The following is a 19,526-nucleotide window of genomic DNA, read 5'->3' as shown; positions in this document are numbered from 1 at the left end:
AGAAAAATCAAATTAACACCAAGGCCTAAAAATGGCCAACTGGGCATTGGACATCGGGCCTAGGGGTGTATTGTTTTCCTGAGGTTGTAGCTCAACAGGGCAAGGAAGATGGTGGACATTTGAGTGGTGCCCTGCCGTGGACCGAGCAGATCGGCGCAGGGCCAACTGACCGTGATCTAGCTGCTCGGGTAGGAACCCTAGGGGAGCTGGTAAGGAAGAAGGCAAACAAGCAACAGGTATTGAGATACTGGGCCTGTTCTCCAATGGGATCAGGACAGGAGGGCTTTCCAAAGGCCTGGTACATGGAACCACCGCAGACTGTGGACAAAGGGTTTCCTGAACCAAAACCCACAAGTCTCCGGCATTAGAGGACTCATCATCCCGTACGGCCAAGGACGGCGGAGAGGGCATGTTAGATGGGGAATTTGCAACCTCATGCGGGACCACGGCCTTGACCATGTCCCGATGTACGCGTTTGACCTTCTGCGGGTCATTTACAGGGGTAACCGTGTACACTGCTCCATCACCGCAGGGAGCCTTCACAACCTGATGGACCTGGGCATTCCAAAGGTCTTGGATTTTATGTCGCCCTCTAACGCTGTGGTCCCTCAGGTACACTAATTGGCCTACTGTGAAAGGTAGGTCTCGGACCCGCTGATCATGCCGCGATTTTCTTTTACTAGTAGCAGCCAACAACCGTTCACGAGCACCCTCGAAAGCAACTCTGAGTCGAGCTTGGTGTTCGACCACCCAGTCCTGCACCCCGCCAGGTACTGGGTCTTGAACTCGACCCAGAAGGAAGTCCACAGGAAGCCGAGGTTCCTGCCCAAACATTAGAAGGAACGGCGACTCACCAGTGCCCTGATGAGGTGTGGTGTTATAACAAAACAGCACCTGGGACAGACAGGAGGCCCAGTCCCGTTTTCGTGAAACTGGTAGGGTACGAAGGAGGTTATGAAGAGTTCTATTAAACCGCTCGCATTGGCCGTTACCCGCAGGGTGGTATGGGGTAGTACGGGATTTGGTGACCCCGTACAAAGAGCAGAGCTGGTGAATCAAAGAACTCTCAAAGTTCCTTCCTTGGTCCGAGTGGAGGCGGCCTGGAACACCGAACTTATAAAACCACTCCTGAACTAAGACCTGAGCCACAGTGGAGGCTCGTTGATCCCGTGTAGGGATGGCGACAGTAAATTTACTAAACACGTCTGTCATTACTAAGACATTTTCTAAACCGTTCCGGGAAGGTTCCAATAGTGTGAAATCGATGGCCACAATCTCATTGGGTCGGGAGGCAAGCAGGTGGCCCATAAAACTATGTGGCACATGCCCTGAGTCCTTAGCGACTTGGCAGCGCTCACACTCTTGAACCCAATTCTTAATGTCCGAAGACATTCCTGGCCAATAACAGCGTTGTCTGACCAATTCTGTAGTTCGCTCGATGCCCTGGTGGCCGTGCTCTTGGTGAAGCTGGTTCAAGGTCTCCTGCTTGAGAACTGCAGGTAATATTAACTGGAGAGCCTCCTCTCCCCCGTCTGAGCGGAAGACTCGGCGGAGCAGAACCCCGTCTTTCTCCACCAAGCGGTCCCATTGGCGCAGAATTGCCATGACTGGCTTGGGCAAATGTTGCCGTTCAGCCGAGGTGGGCGGCGCTTTACGTCGCCAAAACACAAACACGCTTTTTAGAAATGGATCATCTTCCTGTAAGGAGCGGAGATCAGGTGCAGAGTGTGATGGGAGAACTGAGACTAGGGACTGAGTGGCGGACAACCCCGGATCTGTTAGTAGCACTTGCTGAAAGGCTAGGGGGACCGTAGTGCCAGGCAAGACATGATCAACTAAATTGGTGCCAGAAACATACTGCCGTGAAAGCGCATCAGCGTTTCTGTTGCTGCGACCTGAACGATACTTAATGGTAAAGTCAAAGTCGGCCAATTGAGCGGCCCATCGTTGCTCTGTGGCCCCCAATTTTGCTGACTGGAGGTAGCTCAACGGGTTGTTGTCGGTATAGACAATGCACGTATGCCCCAACAGATACTCCCGGAACTTCTCCGTCATAGCCCACTTGAGTGCCAAGAATTCCAACTTCATGGAACTATAGTTTGTCATGTTGCGCTCAGGGGGTCGAAGGCCTCTGCTAGCATAGGCCATGGGTTTCACGCAATTGTCAGTCTCCTGTGAGAGTACAGCCCCAAGACCACTATAGCTGGCATCAATTTCTAAAATGAAAGGCTTTCTGAAGTCGGCATATACTAACACTGGGGACGAGACCAACTTTGCCTTTAAGGCCTCAAAGCTCGCCTCACACTGAGGTGTCCACGCAGCACCTAAAGTTAGGCCTGGCCCCTTCTTGGATTTGGTACCTGCCAGCTCGGCCACAAGTTTATGCAGAGGGCCGGCCAATTTTGCAAAGCCCTCTACGAAGCGACGGTAATAGCTAGCGAAACCCAAAAATGAGCGTAGTTCTGATATGTGGCGGGGGCGCTGCCACTTAGACACAGCCTTGATTTTCTTGGGATCGGTGGACACTCCCTGGCTTGTGATAACATGCCCCAAGTAACCGACCTCCCGTCTAAAGAATACACACTTTTCGAGTTTCGCTTTAAGACCTTCCTTTTGGAGCCGATCAAGCACTATTTCCAGCCTCTGCAAATGTTGTTCCACAGAGGATGAGAAGACAATAATGTCATCCAGATACAGTAACAAGGACTGACCTTGCTCTTTACCAAACATTCTCTGCATCAGACGCTGGAAGGTGCTTGGGGCATTACACAAACCAAAAGGCATGCGATTAAACTCGAAAAGGCCAAATGGTGTACAAAATGCAGTTTTGGGTCGGTCTTGTTCCGTCATAGGGACCTGATTATAACCGCTGGCCAGATCGATGGTGGAAAACCAGCAAGCCCCAGATAGTGCATCCAAGCTCTCCTCGATGCGAGGCAGAGGGAATGCATCCTTTCTGGTCTTACTGTTAAGGAGGCGATAGTCCACGCATAAGCGCAGGTTCCCATCCTTTTTCCTGACTAATACTATGGGTGATGCATATGGACTACAGCTCTCCCTAATGACCTGAGACTCCAACAGTTGATTAATGTGAGCCTTCACTTCTTCGTATTCTGAGGGAGGGATACGCCGGTACCTCTGACGAACAGGAACCTCATCGAGCAGAGGTATGTCATGGGAGAGAAGGTTGGTGCAGCCCAAATCACCTTCATGGGTTGAAAAGACAGATTGATATTTGCCTATTAGGGAGTTTACATTGGCTTGCTCATGCTCAGACAATTCAGACAGATCTAATGACTCTAACCGATCTGACACTGAGGGGGCAACTGTATGGGAAGAGACAGTTACTAAGGTTGACCTCTCCTCAGTTACCCCTGGAGGCAGGCTGACAACCTGGGCAGCGTTTAAGACGCCCAAACTAGTCCGTGGGTAAAGTAGAATTTCAGTTGTCCCAACGTTGACAACTGGGACATACACTGTACCCCGGACAACCTGAATAAGGCAGGGTGACACTAGCAACCCGGCTGGTAAACCTGACTCAGGTTGCTCAAACAGAGCACTTTGTCTAGTGAACTGTTCTGGACAGGTACCAGCAACTAGTTTCATCACTCCTCCAGGTATACGCACCGCTTGTTTGCCTCGGACTCTCACAATGCCAATGTGGCCCCCTGGGGTCTGGGCGGCAGACTGATGGCACTGCTGCAAGGCCGCAATAACGGGACCAGGTGCCTGTGACACTGAAAGTGAATCAAAAAGAGAAGGCCCGAATGCGCCGAAAAGCTCGGGGCAAGAGACGTGTTTAAATCAATAATAAACCAACTTTAATAAACACAAATACACATAATCTAAACACAAAACAAACCTAACACTCGAGTTAAAAATGAGTAACTAACTGGACAGGGCTGTGACTTACCGCAGCGGCGAGAACCAAACAAAAGGGGGAAGGGGCTAATAAAACAAACCACCTGTGACACGGCACACCAAACAAAACAAGTTGTGAAGAAAACTCCCTCCACCAGGAATTGGGTCGCCGCCTCCGGGCCACAGCACCTGACCACAACAAAAATATTATTCAAACAAGTCAAGGTTTAAAACACGTTTAAACAAACAAACAACAAAATAACACATACAAACACAATAGAGCTGAGTTAAATGTAACTATAAAATATGGGCGTCCCCCTGCACCTGTTCCCTCCACGTGCCGTGAAGGCGTAGCGTGGAGTATAGATTGACGGGGAGGGCGCATGCAGGCACAGCGCCCCAAGTGGCAGGGAGGGCACCCGCATCTGGCCACATTTATCCCCCCCCCTTTTGCATCGTCGGCCCGACGATGGCCAGAAAAATCAAATTAACACCAAGGCCTAAAAATGGCCAACTGGGCATTGGACATCGGGCCTAGGGGTGTATTGTTTTCCTGAGGTTGTAGCTCAACAGGGCAAGGAAGATGGTGGACATTTGAGTGGTGCCCTGCCGTGGACCGAGCAGATCGGCGCAGGGCCAACTGACCGTGATCTAGCTGCTCGGGTAGGAACCCTAGGGGAGCTGGTAAGGAAGAAGGCAAACAAGCAACAGGTATTGAGATACTGGGCCTGTTCTCCAATGGGATCAGGACAGGAGGGCTTTCCAAAGGCCTGGTACATGGAACCACCGCAGACTGTGGACAAAGGGTTTCCTGAACCAAAACCCACAAGTCTCCGGCATTAGAGGACTCATCATCCCGTACGGCCAAGGACGGCGGAGAGGGCATGTTAGATGGGGAATTTGCAACCTCATGCGGGACCACGGCCTTGACCATGTCCCGATGTACGCGTTTGACCTTCTGCGGGTCATTTACAGGGGTAACCGTGTACACTGCTCCATCACCGCAGGGAGCCTTCACAACCTGATGGACCTGGGCATTCCAAAGGTCTTGGATTTTATGTCGCCCTCTAACGCTGTGGTCCCTCAGGTACACTAATTGGCCTACTGTGAAAGGTAGGTCTCGGACCCGCTGATCATGCCGCGATTTTCTTTTACTAGTAGCAGCCAACAACCGTTCACGAGCACCCTCGAAAGCAACTCTGAGTCGAGCTTGGTGTTCGACCACCCAGTCCTGCACCCCGCCAGGTACTGGGTCTTGAACTCGACCCAGAAGGAAGTCCACAGGAAGCCGAGGTTCCTGCCCAAACATTAGAAGGAACGGCGACTCACCAGTGCCCTGATGAGGTGTGGTGTTATAACAAAACAGCACCTGGGACAGACAGGAGGCCCAGTCCCGTTTTCGTGAAACTGGTAGGGTACGAAGGAGGTTATGAAGAGTTCTATTAAACCGCTCGCATTGGCCGTTACCCGCAGGGTGGTATGGGGTAGTACGGGATTTGGTGACCCCGTACAAAGAGCAGAGCTGGTGAATCAAAGAACTCTCAAAGTTCCTTCCTTGGTCCGAGTGGAGGCGGCCTGGAACACCGAACTTATAAAACCACTCCTGAACTAAGACCTGAGCCACAGTGGAGGCTCGTTGATCCCGTGTAGGGATGGCGACAGTAAATTTACTAAACACGTCTGTCATTACTAAGACATTTTCTAAACCGTTCCGGGAAGGTTCCAATAGTGTGAAATCGATGGCCACAATCTCATTGGGTCGGGAGGCAAGCAGGTGGCCCATAAAACTATGTGGCACATGCCCTGAGTCCTTAGCGACTTGGCAGCGCTCACACTCTTGAACCCAATTCTTAATGTCCGAAGACATTCCTGGCCAATAACAGCGTTGTCTGACCAATTCTGTAGTTCGCTCGATGCCCTGGTGGCCGTGCTCTTGGTGAAGCTGGTTCAAGGTCTCCTGCTTGAGAACTGCAGGTAATATTAACTGGAGAGCCTCCTCTCCCCCGTCTGAGCGGAAGACTCGGCGGAGCAGAACCCCGTCTTTCTCCACCAAGCGGTCCCATTGGCGCAGAATTGCCATGACTGGCTTGGGCAAATGTTGCCGTTCAGCCGAGGTGGGCGGCGCTTTACGTCGCCAAAACACAAACACGCTTTTTAGAAATGGATCATCTTCCTGTAAGGAGCGGAGATCAGGTGCAGAGTGTGATGGGAGAACTGAGACTAGGGACTGAGTGGCGGACAACCCCGGATCTGTTAGTAGCACTTGCTGAAAGGCTAGGGGGACCGTAGTGCCAGGCAAGACATGATCAACTAAATTGGTGCCAGAAACATACTGCCGTGAAAGCGCATCAGCGTTTCTGTTGCTGCGACCTGAACGATACTTAATGGTAAAGTCAAAGTCGGCCAATTGAGCGGCCCATCGTTGCTCTGTGGCCCCCAATTTTGCTGACTGGAGGTAGCTCAACGGGTTGTTGTCGGTATAGACAATGCACGTATGCCCCAACAGATACTCCCGGAACTTCTCCGTCATAGCCCACTTGAGTGCCAAGAATTCCAACTTCATGGAACTATAGTTTGTCATGTTGCGCTCAGGGGGTCGAAGGCCTCTGCTAGCATAGGCCATGGGTTTCACGCAATTGTCAGTCTCCTGTGAGAGTACAGCCCCAAGACCACTATAGCTGGCATCAATTTCTAAAATGAAAGGCTTTCTGAAGTCGGCATATACTAACACTGGGGACGAGACCAACTTTGCCTTTAAGGCCTCAAAGCTCGCCTCACACTGAGGTGTCCACGCAGCACCTAAAGTTAGGCCTGGCCCCTTCTTGGATTTGGTACCTGCCAGCTCGGCCACAAGTTTATGCAGAGGGCCGGCCAATTTTGCAAAGCCCTCTACGAAGCGACGGTAATAGCTAGCGAAACCCAAAAATGAGCGTAGTTCTGATATGTGGCGGGGGCGCTGCCACTTAGACACAGCCTCGATTTTCTTGGGATCGGTGGACACTCCCTGGCTTGTGATAACATGCCCCAAGTAACCGACCTCCCGTCTAAAGAATACACACTTTTCGAGTTTCGCTTTAAGACCTTCCTTTTGGAGCCGATCAAGCACTATTTCCAGCCTCTGCAAATGTTGTTCCACAGAGGATGAGAAGACAATAATGTCATCCAGATACAGTAACAAGGACTGACCTTGCTCTTTACCAAACATTCTCTGCATCAGACGCTGGAAGGTGCTTGGGGCATTACACAAACCAAAAGGCATGCGATTAAACTCGAAAAGGCCAAATGGTGTACAAAATGCAGTTTTGGGTCGGTCTTGTTCCGTCATAGGGACCTGATTATAACCGCTGGCCAGATCGATGGTGGAAAACCAGCAAGCCCCAGATAGTGCATCCAAGCTCTCCTCGATGCGAGGCAGAGGGAATGCATCCTTTCTGGTCTTACTGTTAAGGAGGCGATAGTCCACGCATAAGCGCAGGTTCCCATCCTTTTTCCTGACTAATACTATGGGTGATGCATATGGACTACAGCTCTCCCTAATGACCTGAGACTCCAACAGTTGATTAATGTGAGCCTTCACTTCTTCGTATTCTGAGGGAGGGATACGCCGGTACCTCTGACGAACAGGAACCTCATCGAGCAGAGGTATGTCATGGGAGAGAAGGTTGGTGCAGCCCAAATCACCTTCATGGGTTGAAAAGACAGATTGATATTTGCCTATTAGGGAGTTTACATTGGCTTGCTCATGCTCAGACAATTCAGACAGATCTAATGACTCTAACCGATCTGACACTGAGGGGGCAACTGTATGGGAAGAGACAGTTACTAAGGTTGACCTCTCCTCAGTTACCCCTGGAGGCAGGCTGACAACCTGGGCAGCGTTTAAGACGCCCAAACTAGTCCGTGGGTAAAGTAGAATTTCAGTTGTCCCAACGTTGACAACTGGGACATACACTGTACCCCGGACAACCTGAATAAGGCAGGGTGACACTAGCAACCCGGCTGGTAAACCTGACTCAGGTTGCTCAAACAGAGCACTTTGTCTAGTGAACTGTTCTGGACAGGTACCAGCAACTAGTTTCATCACTCCTCCAGGTATACGCACCGCTTGTTTGCCTCGGACTCTCACAATGCCAATGTGGCCCCCTGGGGTCTGGGCGGCAGACTGATGGCACTGCTGCAAGGCCGCAATAACGGGACCAGGTGCCTGTGACACTGAAAGTGAATCAAAAAGAGAAGGCCCGAATGCGCCGAAAAGCTCGGGGCAAGAGACGTGTTTAAATCAATAATAAACCAACTTTAATAAACACAAATACACATAATCTAAACACAAAACAAACCTAACACTCGAGTTAAAAATGAGTAACTAACTGGACAGGGCTGTGACTTACCGCAGCGGCGAGAACCAAACAAAAGGGGGAAGGGGCTAATAAAACAAACCACCTGTGACACGGCACACCAAACAAAACAAGTTGTGAAGAAAACTCCCTCCACCAGGAATTGGGTCGCCGCCTCCGGGCCACAGCACCTGAACACAACAAAAATATTATTCAAACAAGTCAAGGTTTAAAACACGTTTAAACAAACAAACAACAAAATAACACATACAAACACAATAGAGCTGAGTTAAATGTAACTATAAAATATGGGCGTCCCCCTGCACCTGTTCCCTCCACGTGCCGTGAAGGCGTAGCGTGGAGTATAGATTGACGGGGAGGGCGTATGCAGGCACAGCGCCCCAAGTGGCAGGGAGGGCACCCGCATCTGGCCACATTTATCCCCCCCCCTTTTGCATCGTCGGCCCGACGATGGCCAGAAAAATCAAATTAACACCAAGGCCTAAAAATGGCCAACTGGGCATTGGACATCGGGCCTAGGGGTGTATTGTTTTCCTGAGGTTGTAGCTCAACAGGGCAAGGAAGATGGTGGACATTTGAGTGGTGCCCTGCCGTGGACCGAGCAGATCGGCGCAGGGCCAACTGACCGTGATCTAGCTGCTCGGGTAGGAACCCTAGGGGAGCTGGTAAGGAAGAAGGCAAACAAGCAACAGGTATTGAGATACTGGGCCTGTTCTCCAATGGGATCAGGACAGGAGGGCTTTCCAAAGGCCTGGTACATGGAACCACCGCAGACTGTGGACAAAGGGTTTCCTGAACCAAAACCCACAAGTCTCCGGCATTAGAGGACTCATCATCCCGTACGGCCAAGGACGGCGGAGAGGGCATGTTAGATGGGGAATTTGCAACCTCATGCGGGACCACGGCCTTGACCATGTCCCGATGTACGCGTTTGACCTTCTGCGGGTCATTTACAGGGGTAACCGTGTACACTGCTCCATCACCGCAGGGAGCCTTCACAACCTGATGGACCTGGGCATTCCAAAGGTCTTGGATTTTATGTCGCCCTCTAACGCTGTGGTCCCTCAGGTACACTAATTGGCCTACTGTGAAAGGTAGGTCTCGGACCCGCTGATCATGCCGCGATTTTCTTTTACTAGTAGCAGCCAACAACCGTTCACGAGCACCCTCGAAAGCAACTCTGAGTCGAGCTTGGTGTTCGACCACCCAGTCCTGCACCCCGCCAGGTACTGGGTCTTGAACTCGACCCAGAAGGAAGTCCACAGGAAGCCGAGGTTCCTGCCCAAACATTAGAAGGAACGGCGACTCACCAGTGCCCTGATGAGGTGTGGTGTTATAACAAAACAGCACCTGGGACAGACAGGAGGCCCAGTCCCGTTTTCGTGAAACTGGTAGGGTACGAAGGAGGTTATGAAGAGTTCTATTAAACCGCTCGCATTGGCCGTTACCCGCAGGGTGGTATGGGGTAGTACGGGATTTGGTGACCCCGTACAAAGAGCAGAGCTGGTGAATCAAAGAACTCTCAAAGTTCCTTCCTTGGTCCGAGTGGAGGCGGCCTGGAACACCGAACTTATAAAACCACTCCTGAACTAAGACCTGAGCCACAGTGGAGGCTCGTTGATCCCGTGTAGGGATGGCGACAGTAAATTTACTAAACACGTCTGTCATTACTAAGACATTTTCTAAACCGTTCCGGGAAGGTTCCAACAGTGTGAAATCGATGGCCACAATCTCATTGGGTCGGGAGGCAAGCAGGTGGCCCATAAAACTATGTGGCACATGCCCTGAGTCCTTAGCGACTTGGCAGCGCTCACACTCTTGAACCCAATTCTTAATGTCCGAAGACATTCCTGGCCAATAACAGCGTTGTCTGACCAATTCTGTAGTTCGCTCGATGCCCTGGTGGCCGTGCTCTTGGTGAAGCTGGTTCAAGGTCTCCTGCTTGAGAACTGCAGGTAATATTAACTGGAGAGCCTCCTCTCCCCCGTCTGAGCGGAAGACTCGGCGGAGCAGAACCCCGTCTTTCTCCACCAAGCGGTCCCATTGGCGCAGAATTGCCATGACTGGCTTGGGCAAATGTTGCCGTTCAGCCGAGGTGGGCGGCGCTTTACGTCGCCAAAACACAAACACGCTTTTTAGAAATGGATCATCTTCCTGTAAGGAGCGGAGATCAGGTGCAGAGTGTGATGGGAGAACTGAGACTAGGGACTGAGTGGCGGACAACCCCGGATCTGTTAGTAGCACTTGCTGAAAGGCTAGGGGGACCGTAGTGCCAGGCAAGACATGATCAACTAAATTGGTGCCAGAAACATACTGCCGTGAAAGCGCATCAGCGTTTCTGTTGCTGCGACCTGAACGATACTTAATGGTAAAGTCAAAGTCGGCCAATTGAGCGGCCCATCGTTGCTCTGTGGCCCCCAATTTTGCTGACTGGAGGTAGCTCAACGGGTTGTTGTCGGTATAGACAATGCACGTATGCCCCAACAGATACTCCCGGAACTTCTCCGTCATAGCCCACTTGAGTGCCAAGAATTCCAACTTCATGGAACTATAGTTTGTCATGTTGCGCTCAGGGGGTCGAAGGCCTCTGCTAGCATAGGCCATGGGTTTCACGCAATTGTCAGTCTCCTGTGAGAGTACAGCCCCAAGACCACTATAGCTGGCATCAATTTCTAAAATGAAAGGCTTTCTGAAGTCGGCATATACTAACACTGGGGACGAGACCAACTTTGCCTTTAAGGCCTCAAAGCTCGCCTCACACTGAGGTGTCCACGCAGCACCTAAAGTTAGGCCTGGCCCCTTCTTGGATTTGGTACCTGCCAGCTCGGCCACAAGTTTATGCAGAGGGCCGGCCAATTTTGCAAAGCCCTCTACGAAGCGACGGTAATAGCTAGCGAAACCCAAAAATGAGCGTAGTTCTGATATGTGGCGGGGGCGCTGCCACTTAGACACAGCCTCGATTTTCTTGGGATCGGTGGACACTCCCTGGCTTGTGATAACATGCCCCAAGTAACCGACCTCCCGTCTAAAGAATACACACTTTTCGAGTTTCGCTTTAAGACCTTCCTTTTGGAGCCGATCAAGCACTATTTCCAGCCTCTGCAAATGTTGTTCCACAGAGGATGAGAAGACAATAATGTCATCCAGATACAGTAACAAGGACTGACCTTGCTCTTTACCAAACATTCTCTGCATCAGACGCTGGAAGGTGCTTGGGGCATTACACAAACCAAAAGGCATGCGATTAAACTCGAAAAGGCCAAATGGTGTACAAAATGCAGTTTTGGGTCGGTCTTGTTCCGTCATAGGGACCTGATTATAACCGCTGGCCAGATCGATGGTGGAAAACCAGCAAGCCCCAGATAGTGCATCCAAGCTCTCCTCGATGCGAGGCAGAGGGAATGCATCCTTTCTGGTCTTACTGTTAAGGAGGCGATAGTCCACGCATAAGCGCAGGTTCCCATCCTTTTTCCTGACTAATACTATGGGTGATGCATATGGACTACAGCTCTCCCTAATGACCTGAGACTCCAACAGTTGATTAATGTGAGCCTTCACTTCTTCGTATTCTGAGGGAGGGATACGCCGGTACCTCTGACGAACAGGAACCTCATCGAGCAGAGGTATGTCATGGGAGAGAAGGTTGGTGCAGCCCAAATCACCTTCATGGGTTGAAAAGACAGATTGATATTTGCCTATTAGGGAGTTTACATTGGCTTGCTCATGCTCAGACAATTCAGACAGATCTAATGACTCTAACCGATCTGACACTGAGGGGGCAACTGTATGGGAAGAGACAGTTACTAAGGTTGACCTCTCCTCAGTTACCCCTGGAGGCAGGCTGACAACCTGGGCAGCGTTTAAGACGCCCAAACTAGTCCGTGGGTAAAGTAGAATTTCAGTTGTCCCAACGTTGACAACTGGGACATACACTGTACCCCGGACAACCTGAATAAGGCAGGGTGACACTAGCAACCCGGCTGGTAAACCTGACTCAGGTTGCTCAAACAGAGCACTTTGTCTAGTGAACTGTTCTGGACAGGTACCAGCAACTAGTTTCATCACTCCTCCAGGTATTCGCACCGCTTGTTTGCCTCGGACTCTCACAATGCCAATGTGGCCCCCTGGGGTCTGGGCGGCAGACTGATGGCACTGCTGCAAGGCCGCAATAACGGGACCAGGTGCCTGTGACACTGAAAGTGAATCAAAAAGAGAAGGCCCGAATGCGCCGAAAAGCTCGGGGCAAGAGACGTGTTTAAATCAATAATAAACCAACTTTAATAAACACAAATACACATAATCTAAACACAAAACAAACCTAACACTCGAGTTAAAAATGAGTAACTAACTGGACAGGGCTGTGACTTACCGCAGCGGCGAGAACCAAACAAAAGGGGGAAGGGGCTAATAAAACAAACCACCTGTGACACGGCACACCAAACAAAACAAGTTGTGAAGAAAACTCCCTCCACCAGGAATTGGGTCGCCGCCTCAGGGCCACAGCACCTGACCACAACAAAAATATTATTCAAACAAGTCAAGGTTTAAAACACGTTTAAACAAACAAACAACAAAATAACACATACAAACACAATAGAGCTGAGTTAAATGTAACTATAAAATATGGGCGTTCCCCTGCACCTGTTCCCTCCACGTGCCGTGAAGGCGTAGCGTGGAGTATAGATTGACGGGGAGGGCGCATGCAGGCACAGCGCCCCAAGTGGCAGGGAGGGCACCCGCATCTGGCCACATTTATCCCCCCCCCTTTTGCATCGTCGGCCCGACGATGGCCAGAAAAATCAAATTAACACCAAGGCCTAAAAATGGCCAACTGGGCATTGGACATCGGGCCTAGGGGTGTATTGTTTTCCTGAGGTTGTAGCTCAACAGGGCAAGGAAGATGGTGGACATTTGAGTGGTGCCCTGCCGTGGACCGAGCAGATCGGCGCAGGGCCAACTGACCGTGATCTAGCTGCTCGGGTAGGAACCCTAGGGGAGCTGGTAAGGAAGAAGGCAAACAAGCAACAGGTATTGAGATACTGGGCCTGTTCTCCAATGGGATCAGGACAGGAGGGCTTTCCAAAGGCCTGGTACATGGAACCACCGCAGACTGTGGACAAAGGGTTTCCTGAACCAAAACCCACAAGTCTCCGGCATTAGAGGACTCATCATCCCGTACGGCCAAGGACGGCGGAGAGGGCATGTTAGATGGGGAATTTGCAACCTCATGCGGGACCACGGCCTTGACCATGTCCCGATGTACGCGTTTGACCTTCTGCGGGTCATTTACAGGGGTAACCGTGTACACTGCTCCATCACCGCAGGGAGCCTTCACAACCTGATGGACCTGGGCATTCCAAAGGTCTTGGATTTTATGTCGCCCTCTAACGCTGTGGTCCCTCAGGTACACTAATTGGCCTACTGTGAAAGGTAGGTCTCGGACCCGCTGATCATGCCGCGATTTTCTTTTACTAGTAGCAGCCAACAACCGTTCACGAGCACCCTCGAAAGCAACTCTGAGTCGAGCTTGGTGTTCGACCACCCAGTCCTGCACCCCGCCAGGTACTGGGTCTTGAACTCGACCCAGAAGGAAGTCCACAGGAAGCCGAGGTTCCTGCCCAAACATTAGAAGGAACGGCGACTCACCAGTGCCCTGATGAGGTGTGGTGTTATAACAAAACAGCACCTGGGACAGACAGGAGGCCCAGTCCCGTTTTCGTGAAACTGGTAGGGTACGAAGGAGGTTATGAAGAGTTCTATTAAACCGCTCGCATTGGCCGTTACCCGCAGGGTGGTATGGGGTAGTACGGGATTTGGTGACCCCGTACAAAGAGCAGAGCTGGTGAATCAAAGAACTCTCAAAGTTCCTTCCTTGGTCCGAGTGGAGGCGGCCTGGAACACCGAACTTATAAAACCACTCCTGAACTAAGACCTGAGCCACAGTGGAGGCTCGTTGATCCCGTGTAGGGATGGCGACAGTAAATTTACTAAACACGTCTGTCATTACTAAGACATTTTCTAAACCGTTCCGGGAAGGTTCCAATAGTGTGAAATCGATGGCCACAATCTCATTGGGTCGGGAGGCAAGCAGGTGGCCCATAAAACTATGTGGCACATGCCCTGAGTCCTTAGCGACTTGGCAGCGCTCACACTCTTGAACCCAATTCTTAATGTCCGAAGACATTCCTGGCCAATAACAGCGTTGTCTGACCAATTCTGTAGTTCGCTCGATGCCCTGGTGGCTGTGCTCTTGGTGAAGCTGGTTCAAGGTCTCCTGCTTGAGAACTGCAGGTAATATTAACTGGAGAGCCTCCTCTCCCCCGTCTGAGCGGAAGACTCGGCGGAGCAGAACCTAGTCTTTCTCCACCAAGCGGTCCCATTGGCGCAGAATTGCCATGACTGGCTTGGGCAAATGTTGCTGTTCAGCCGAGGTGGGCGGCGCTTTACGTCGCCAAAACACAAACACGCTTTTTAGAAATGGATCATCTTCCTGTAAGGAGCGGAGATCAGGTGCAGAGTGTGATGGGAGAACTGAGACTAGGGACTGAGTGGCGGACAACCCCGGATCTGTTAGTAGCACTTGCTGAAAGGCTAGGGGGACCGTAGTGCCAGGCAAGACATGATCAACTAAATTGGTGCCAGAAACATACTGCCGTGAAAGCGCATCAGCGTTTCTGTTGCTGCGACCTGAACGATACTTAATGGTAAAGTCAAAGTCGGCCAATTGAGCGGCCCATCGTTGCTCTGTGGCCCCCAATTTTGCTGACTGGAGGTAGCTCAACGGGTTGTTGTCGGTATAGACAATGCACGTATGCCCCAACAGATACTCCCGGAACTTCTCCGTCATAGCCCACTTGAGTGCCAAGAATTCCAACTTCATGGAACTATAGTTTGTCATGTTGCGCTCAGGGGGTCGAAGGCCTCTGCTAGCATAGGCCATGGGTTTCACGCAATTGTCAGTCTCCTGTGAGAGTACAGCCCCAAGACCACTATAGCTGGCATCAATTTCTAAAATGAAAGGCTTTCTGAAGTCGGCATATACTAACACTGGGGACGAGACCAACTTTGCCTTTAAGGCCTCAAAGCTCGCCTCACACTGAGGTGTCCACGCAGCACCTAAAGTTAGGCCTGGCCCCTTCTTGGATTTGGTACCTGCCAGCTCGGCCACAAGTTTATGCAGAGGGCCGGCCAATTTTGCAAAGCCCTCTACGAAGCGACGGTAATAGCTAGCGAAACCCAAAAATGAGCGTAGTTCTGATATGTGGCGGGGGCGCTGCCACTTAGACACAGCCTCGATTTTCTTGGGATCGGTGGACACTCCCTGGCTTGTGATAACATGCCCCAAGTAACCGACCTCCCGTCTAAAGAATACACACTTTTCGAGTTTCGCTTTAAGACCTTCCTTTTGGAGCCGATCAAGCACTATTTCCAGCCTCTGCAAATGTTGTTCCACAGAGGATGAGAAGACAATAATGTCATCCAGATACAGTAACAAGGACTGACCTTGCTCTTTACCAAACATTCTCTGCATCAGACGCTGGAAGGTGCTTGGGGCATTACACAAACCAAAAGGCATGCGATTAAACTCGAAAAGGCCAAATGGTGTACAAAATGCAGTTTTGGGTCGGTCTTGTTCCGTCATAGGGACCTGATTATAACCGCTGGCCAGATCGATGGTGGAAAACCAGCAAGCCCCAGATAGTGCATCCAAGCTCTCCTCGATGCGAGGCAGAGGGAATGCATCCTTTCTGGTCTTACTGTTAAGGAGGCGATAGTCCACGCATAAGCGCAGGTTCCCATCCTTTTTCCTGACTAATACTATGGGTGATGCATATGGACTACAGCTCTCCCTAATGACCTGAGACTCCAACAGTTGATTAATGTGAGCCTTCACTTCTTCGTATTCTGAGGGAGGGATACGCCGGTACCTCTGACGAACAGGAACCTCATCGAGCAGAGGTATGTCATGGGAGAGAAGGTTGGTGCAGCCCAAATCACCTTCATGGGTTGAAAAGACAGATTGATATTTGCCTATTAGGGAGTTTACATTGGCTTGCTCATGCTCAGACAATTCAGACAGATCTAATGACTCTAACCGATCTGACACTGAGGGGGCAACTGTATGGGAAGAGACAGTTACTAAGGTTGACCTCTCCTCAGTTACCCCTGGAGGCAGGCTGACAACCTGGGCAGCGTTTAAGACGCCCAAACTAGTCCGTGGGTAAAGTAGAATTTCAGTTGTCCCAACGTTGACAACTGGGACATACACTGTACCCCGGACAACCTGAATAAGGCAGGGTGACACTAGCAACCCGGCTGGTAAACCTGACTCAGGTTGCTCAAACAGAGCACTTTGTCTAGTGAACTGTTCTGGACAGGTACCAGCAACTAGTTTCATCACTCCTCCAGGTATACGCACCGCTTGTTTGCCTCGGACTCTCACAATGCCAATGTGGCCCCCTGGGGTCTGGGCGGCAGACTGATGGCACTGCTGCAAGGCCGCAATAACGGGACCAGGTGCCTGTGACACTGAAAGTGAATCAAAAAGAGAAGGCCCGAATGCGCCGAAAAGCTATCGATAGCATTTGCGTATCACATTCATTCCCAAGATACCAGGGACAGAAGACGCAAAACCAGAGGGGTTTTTGACAACAAGAATCCCACAACGGGGCATGACCTTGCCACATATTCCACATCAAGCTCCAAGTAGCCTATATATGGAATTGCTAAACAGCTCGGAGCTGCAGCCAGTGACAAGACTGAAGGCGCTCGTGGCCCCAAGGTGCAAACTGCTCCAGAAAGAAGCTTTCAGTAACGGTGGACACCATGGAACCAGTGTCCACCAAGCATAAAGCAGTGACTCCTCCAATCAACACATTAATATTTGGACATGCAGAAATTAAGTCAGCACCTACACTTTCCTGTGAGTCTGTGGGCTCCCCAACTGTGCTCTGACTCCGCAGCTCAGTGGGTTTCAGTTTTCCGATCGCCTAGCGAAATGGGACGGTGCGGTGGGGCGTGGGTTCGACCCAGCTGCTGAATTAGCAAGGCGTCGAAATGGAGCCCGCTCACCCTCACAATCCCGAGCAAAATGTCCAGGCTGCTGGCACCTTCTACAGATTAAAGGACCACTACTAAAAATCTGACCTCGGGAGCGGGGGGCCTGTAGAGAGGCTACTGCCTGGGTGAGTTGGTTAAGCTGCTCCTGTTGACACTTCATAAGGTTCATCAACTCACTAAACCCTGGCCCTGGTGAAGTAACAGGAGGGGCGGTTTGAAAGCGACCCTGCACTCCATATTGAAGACCATAAGCTGATGGCAAGGAGGAGCTACGCCCCCTATCCCCTCCTGGAAGACCTTCCCTCTCCCACCTAATTGCCTCACCACGAAGCTCCAACAAGGTGCCAGTAGGCTGACGTCTGACCAGTTGCTTGAGTTCACGGCGAAGGGAGCTATCAAAAACATGCTCCACAAACTGATCCCTGAGGAGGATATCAGAATTAGGCATCCCATCAGGTGCACACTGCTTAACCCGTGCCATTGAGGCCATGAGAGCTAAGGAAAACTCCTGCAACGTCTCTCCTTCGAGTTGGCGTCGAGAAAAGAAAGCTTGTTGTAACGTGACATACGACTGAGCGCAGCCATATAGCTCCTTTAATATAGCAAGCACCTGTACTGGGTCTCGCCGCTCCGCACTAGGGCGAAAATTAATTTCCTCCTTTGCCTCTCCCTCTAAATGATCAAACATAAAAAGGGCCTGGTCAGCATCAAGAAGATGGCGAGAACGCACACATGCCTGTATCTCCTCTATCCACTCAGTTATTCTTAAGCCTGCCCTGCCATTGAACATGGGACACTTACGGTCTCTAGGAACCACAACCAGTCGCTCTGTGACAGCGGCGGCTATGTTTGCAGTCGGTGCCTGACTCGCTGCAGCAGAGGGAAAGAAAACAGCCCCACCGGGGTCCAACGGAGATGCAGCACGCGCCTGGCGAAGTTGTTCGTTGTCTGCCTTAAGCTGTAACACGGTTTCCCTAAGCTGTTGCATCTCTTCCTCCATGATGAAGTAAAGCTGCACCGAGGCCTGACAAAATGGCACGTGGAATGAACTCAGACTAAAACACTGCTGTTCTGGCTTTAACACTGAATACACAACACTCAAACCATGAGAGGACACCCATCAATAAATAGTTAAACACAATTATAGAACATTAAGTAAAATACGTCTCTGCCCCTTTAGATGTGAGATCCTGCCAACAACGCCAGACATAGAACAAAATAAAATAAAACAAAAAGCACAATAATCAAACCAATAAATCAGAAAGAAACTAAATTTAAATAAGGTCAAATAAGGCAGCCCTATAAAAGAAACTTGTTGTAGTTAGTTCACACAATTTAAACCAGTTTATCAAAATGTTTGAAAACATTGACAATCATAAAACACATCATTATGTCATACCTTTAATTCATTTAAAAACAAAGCAGGGATCCACGCCGTCCTTATTGTCTTGAGAGCAATTACTAAAACAGGAAAAGACAACTTAACTTAATGTCACGCACACAATAGTGAAGACTCTGTTAATTGTTCCGGCGCATTACTTACAAGTATTACTCTTATGACTGAAGATTACAGCGCGCATTTATGCCGACGCTGATACAGTCTCACCCTCACGCACACAGCTGTACGCTGGCTCTAGGGACGGAATAAAGGTTAATATTTGCGGAACGTTTTCTGAGTGATCTCCGTTGACATTAAAGTTACTTTCAGCAAACTCACCGCAACAAACAATTTGTGTCCGCACCTGCTGCGGCCACGCTGCACTTACTCACACACACAGGACCGGCAGTGGAGAGAGAGAGAGGGCGAGAGGGAGCGCTACGGTGTCCCTTAATAGACGTCGCCAAATCCCCGCAGCCTATAGGAATCACTGTCCTGTCGGATGAATTAAAATATCAGCAAAACGGGAAAAATAACACTGCCAAAACTCGAAAACTGTATTAAGAATTGACCCCTTACACTTGTAACGTGTCTTAAGATCTGTTGAGGATGTCCCAGCCAGGTTCGGGGGGTGGGTATCATTTGAGTTGAACCCATTTTTTCTCCTGTTTCTGGAAGAGGAGTCAGGATAGGAACATGTCTTTTGGTTCCATTAATTTCAGTAGTTAAGTTTAGGTTGTTCCCTTCAGGTTTTTGTGTTTGCTGCTTTGATGTTCGACCCTTCCAAATCTAAAGAGTTAACCACAAGGAAATTCTGGGACCGATCCCATCAGCGTCGCTTCCGTCATCGCTTTGCTCGTGTGTTTCCACAG

The 19,526-nt window shown here is 50.4% G+C and overlaps 2 protein-coding genes across 2 annotated transcripts; both read right to left on the bottom strand.

Moving 5' to 3' along the window:
* Positions 1 to 12: 12 nt before the first annotated feature.
* LOC128446371 (uncharacterized) lies at positions 13 to 8,622 on the bottom strand. Its single transcript, XM_053429397.1, has 9 exons — positions 8,522 to 8,622; positions 8,250 to 8,386; positions 7,927 to 8,073; positions 4,639 to 7,662; positions 4,507 to 4,542; positions 3,591 to 3,737; positions 1,952 to 3,314; positions 1,420 to 1,424; positions 13 to 1,079 (listed from the first exon to the last, which is right to left on the bottom strand). The coding sequence occupies exons 1-9, from the start codon at positions 8,620 to 8,622 to the stop codon at positions 13 to 15; spliced, it is 6,027 nt and encodes a 2,008-aa protein (XP_053285372.1).
* Positions 8,623 to 8,684: 62 nt separating this feature from the next.
* On the bottom strand, positions 8,685 to 17,757 carry LOC128446370 (uncharacterized). Its single transcript, XM_053429396.1, is given in 8 exon segments — positions 8,685 to 9,751; positions 10,092 to 10,096; positions 10,624 to 11,986; positions 12,263 to 12,409; positions 13,179 to 13,214; positions 13,311 to 16,334; positions 16,599 to 16,745; positions 17,364 to 17,757. Coding segments are annotated over 8 exon segments (6,183 nt in total).
* Positions 17,758 to 19,526: the final 1,769 nt, after the last annotated feature.

Source organism: Pleuronectes platessa, chromosome 8, assembly GCF_947347685.1.
Source record: "Pleuronectes platessa chromosome 8, fPlePla1.1, whole genome shotgun sequence".
Lineage (NCBI taxonomy): Eukaryota > Metazoa > Chordata > Actinopteri > Pleuronectiformes > Pleuronectidae > Pleuronectes > Pleuronectes platessa.
The sequence above is the reverse complement of the archived record's forward strand: the minus strand, read 5'-3'. Positions and strand labels throughout refer to the sequence as shown.

Bases quoted from the DNA above. Each gene is read 5' to 3' on its own strand.
- LOC128446371 (XM_053429397.1), bottom strand. From the start codon at position 8,622: ATGCGGGTGCCCTCCCTGCCACTTGGGGCGCTGTGCCTGCATACGCCC. The intron at 4,543-4,638 runs GTACCAGGCCTT...CTTCCTTACCAG, and splicing joins ACAGTCTGCGGTGGTTCCAT to CTCCCCTAGGGTTCCTACCC. The intron at 3,738-4,506 runs GTCAGTTGGCCC...ATTCACTTTCAG, and splicing joins ACCCGAGCAGCTAGATCACG to TGTCACAGGCACCTGGTCCC.